Source organism: Hemibagrus wyckioides, linkage group LG19 (genome assembly GCF_019097595.1).
Source record: "Hemibagrus wyckioides isolate EC202008001 linkage group LG19, SWU_Hwy_1.0, whole genome shotgun sequence".
NCBI classification, from domain to species: Eukaryota; Metazoa; Chordata; class Actinopteri; order Siluriformes; family Bagridae; genus Hemibagrus; species Hemibagrus wyckioides.
Window position 1 is genome coordinate 16,170,915 of NC_080728.1, and position 4,086 is coordinate 16,175,000.

Here is a 4,086-nt window from a genome sequence, read left to right on the forward strand (position 1 = left end):
GGAATCACGTCACGCCAAAGAAGGTGAGTAACGGGAATCACGTCACGCCAAAGAAGGTAAGTAACGGGAATCACGTCACGCCAAAGAAGGTAAGTAACGGGAATCACGTCACGCCAAAGAAGGTAAGTAACGGGAATCACGTCACGCCAAAGAAGGTGAGTAACGGGAATCACGTCACGCCAAAGAAGGTAAGTAACGGGAATCACGTCACGCCAAAGAAGGTAAGTAACGGGAATCACGTCACGCCAAAGAAGGTAAGTAACGGGAATCACGTCACGCCAAAGAAGGTAAGTAACGGGAATCACGTCATGCCAAAGAAGGTGAGTAACGGGAATCACGTCACGCCAAAGAAGGTGAGTAACGGGAATCACATACTTGTGCTTAATTCTACTAATGACTTTTCGTCTGTTGCAGTGAGCAGAGATAAAAAGAGAAAAGACAGAGAGCTGAGGATACAGAGCCGAGTGTGTGTGTGTGTAATAAAACTGATGCTAAAAAGTAAAAGCAAGATTAAAGTGTATTTTGTGTTCCTCGATTTCCTCTTTCCAAACCTTCAGAGATGTCTACAAAGGGATTAGTCAGAAAAACAACCATGAGAAAAAGAGTATCATTTTACATGGTACTACCACCACCATGCTTCTTCATCAGAACCTCCTCCAGTATTGAGTTTCAGCCAAGCGTATCGTTTGCATCCAAAAGCCAAAAATTGTCATTCTGGTCTCATCTCACATACACTGTATTGGCAAAAGTTTTGGGACACCCCTCCAAATCATTGAATTCAGGTGTTGTGTTTCAGGGGTTGGGCTTGTCCCCTTAGTTCCAGTGAAAGGAACTCTTAATGCTTCAGCATAGCAAGACATTTTGGACTCCCATCTTTGTGGGAACAGTTTGGGGATGACCCCTTCCTGTTCCAACATGACTGCACACCAGTGCACAAAGCAAGGTCCGTAAAGACATGGATGAGTGAGTGTGGTGTGGAGGAACTTCACAGAGTCCTGACCTCAACCTGATAGAACACCTTTGTGATGAATTAGAGTGGAGACTGAGAGCCAGGTCAAAACTGGGACATCTGTTTTTACATGCACATGAATATAATATGGAGTTGGCTCGCCCTTTGCAGCTATAAAAGCTTTTTGACATTTTTTTTTCCAGAACTTTGCCCTGGATTTGTTTTGACAGCTTCTCTATCTTCATGATGCTGTTTGTTTAGGTATTAGGTTCTCCGTGTTCTAGGGCTTCCAGGAACAGATATATTTTAACCTGCATTATGTGACAAACTCAAAAGGGCATTTACACAAAATATAGTTATTACCATTTCACACTGCAGCTTTCTATATGATCGACATGAGCAATAACTGCGTTTCTCATTCCATAAAAATAAATTTGTTTACACCAAAAACTTCTACAATTTATTTTTGTTCATTTTTACACACGTAAAAAAGTCAGGCATTAAAAAAAAAGCAATCTGAAAAATTTCTATTTCATTTCTGCAGATATTCCAAGCAGGTTTGAGGAGGAAGAGGAGAGGGAGGGGAATCCAGTGAAAAATACTGTGGATGTGGATTGAATGAGTCTCTACTTTTACACTCTGGAGGGAAAATTAGTGCACTATGGAGTTAAGTGGTTCTGCCCTTATATTGCCGAGGTCCAGCGCGGAGTCTGTTTCTTCATCGATTTCACCAATGACCGCCCTGCAACACAAACAGAGGTGAAGCTTCATCAGCTGAACGGTAGGAGGCACTAAACACAGCTGTTTACAGAAAAATGTGGAGCAATGCAACATCTGCATCGGTTCACACCTAGAAAAAATCCTTCAACAGTTACTATTTTTCTATATCTGGTTAGGATCAAAAGTGAAAAGAGAGAAAAAGCACATTTGAAGGTTTTATTCGCAATCCACTGAAAGAGATCAACACCTGCTATTTACACTCCCTGGCCACTTTATTAGGAATACCTTCATGCAATTATCCAATCATGTAGCAGCAAAATGATGCATAAAATCCTGCAGATACACGTCATGAACCTTAGATAGTGTCCACATCAATCATTACATGGGTCAGTAAGGTGTGCTCTGAACAATATTTTGATGGACACATACAGCGGCCGTTCAACATAATCCAAGACTAATAATAAACAGATTTTTAAAAATGTGGTGTTAAGTAAAGCCCATCACGTGGTGAATATATATATATTTATGAAACGCGTCTCGGCTGCTGTGCGTTAGCAAAGTTTATCAGAAGAGAGAAATTTATGAAATGACAAGAAAGGAGGGTGAGGGACGGGGGAACGGAGTGAGAGTGAGAGAGAGAGAGGAGAGAACGAGCGAGAGCGAGAGAGAAAGCACGAGAACAAGAGAACGAGAGGGAGGGACAGAGAGAGACCGAGAGGGAGGGAGGGAGAGAGAACAAACGAGTGGGAGGGACAGAGATACACACACACACACACACACACACACACAGAGAGAGAGAGAGAGAAACAGATAGTGAGAAAGAAAGACAGAGAGAGAAAGACAGAGAAACAGAGAGACAGATAGAGAGAGGAAAAAGAGAGAGACCGATAGAGAGAGGAAAAAGAGAGAGAGAGAGAGAGAGAGAGACAGATAGAGAGAGGAAAGAGAGAGAGAGACTAAGGCTAGTGTGGGAATGACTTTTCCTGGTCCAACTCTCCTCATGAACGCATGCAGCTCAGAGTTCTAGTAGTAAGCTGGAGCTGGAGATGATTTATGTGCCTGACTTACACATTATCTCCTCTAACGATGTACAGTCCCAGCACAACCTGCTCCACTCCCTGGGAGGAGCTGAACACACGCTCGTGGCTTTCATCTAAGATGAGGTTGATTGTCTGGTCAAAGCCCTTCAGCGTTCCCTGAGAAAAGCACAAGAGATTAAAGTGTCATTCTTTAGCTGCCATCATTAAGCAGGGGCGGGGCGGAATGACTGGTACGATAATGCGCTCGACTCTTCAACAATAACGACACAATTATTAATAATCATGGATATGTAATGTTATGTGATACCAAGTCCCTTGATGTCACAAAAAAAACAAAAGCAAATTTTAGATGCAGCATGTACTACACACCTTAACAATCATGGATAGATACCCAGATATTAAGAAACAGACATTTCAACTCGTATCTACAAGTAAATAAATATTCAGAACTTTTTACACCTCAGAGCTACAGATTAGATAAACGCTGATGCCATGATACACACACGGCACACAATCAGTTCAGGTTTAATGAATCGACTGTTCTGTAACATTGTAAAATTAATTTAGGATGAAAATGCAACAATAAACCGTTTCAGCGTCTTTTATTCAGTCAATCTGGGAATCTCCAGACTGGACCAGAGGTCATGTAGTGCTTCCGGATTTACACGAACTAGACCAAACCAACCTCCTAATCTAACTACCACACCTACAGAGAGACACACACAACCACACACACAGACAGAGACACACAGACACAGAGACACACAGGCAAAGAGACACACAGGCAAAGAGACACACAGGCAAAGAGACACACAGGCAAAGAGACACACAGGCAAAGAGACACACAGGCAAAGAGACACACACACACACAGAGACACACACAAATCTGCAGTAAACTACATCACTGGCCTAAGGTTGCGGAAATTCAATTACATTTTATTTGCATTGCACTTTTAATAAAGGACATTCTCACACGTTGGTGAGGAAAAACTCCCCGAGACGTCATGAGGAGAAACCATGAGAGAAAACAGACTCTAAAGGAACCTCATCCGGGTGACACTGGAGAGTGTGAATATAAATCATTTCCCTCCTATAACTGTGTACTGCATAGTCATTAACATCATTCTGGATATAAAATCAAGTCTATCATGTGAAATAAACAGATACTCACCACAATCATTCGTCCATCTGATGTAATGATGGCCACAGTCCCTTCACGGGTCAGTTAAGGACACTGAAACAGCTTTGTGTGTGAATGAATAGAACAATGATCACACTGATCAATACTCGACTAGACACACAACATGCAGGATCATCACAGCATCTAAAGCCTACAAGCTATTTAGCTTCTTCCATTTAAACACCTTAAAGGGAAAA

The 4,086-nt window shown here is 42.0% G+C and overlaps 1 protein-coding gene across 1 annotated transcript in view; it reads right to left on the reverse strand.

Annotated features, from left to right (window-relative positions):
• Positions 1 to 1,514: 1,514 nt before the first annotated feature.
• lsm8 (LSM8 homolog, U6 small nuclear RNA associated) overlaps positions 1,515 to 4,086 on the reverse strand; it is a 3,943-nt gene continuing 1,371 nt past the window's right edge. Inside the window, exons 2-4 of the mRNA XM_058417724.1 lie at positions 3,881 to 3,921; positions 2,738 to 2,865; positions 1,515 to 1,691 (exon numbers count right to left, since the gene is read on the reverse strand). Coding sequence (XP_058273707.1) covers positions 1,601 to 1,691; positions 2,738 to 2,865; positions 3,881 to 3,921 — 260 coding nt within the window. The 3' untranslated portion in view covers positions 1,515 to 1,600. The remainder of the gene's footprint in view (positions 1,692 to 2,737; positions 2,866 to 3,880; positions 3,922 to 4,086) is intronic.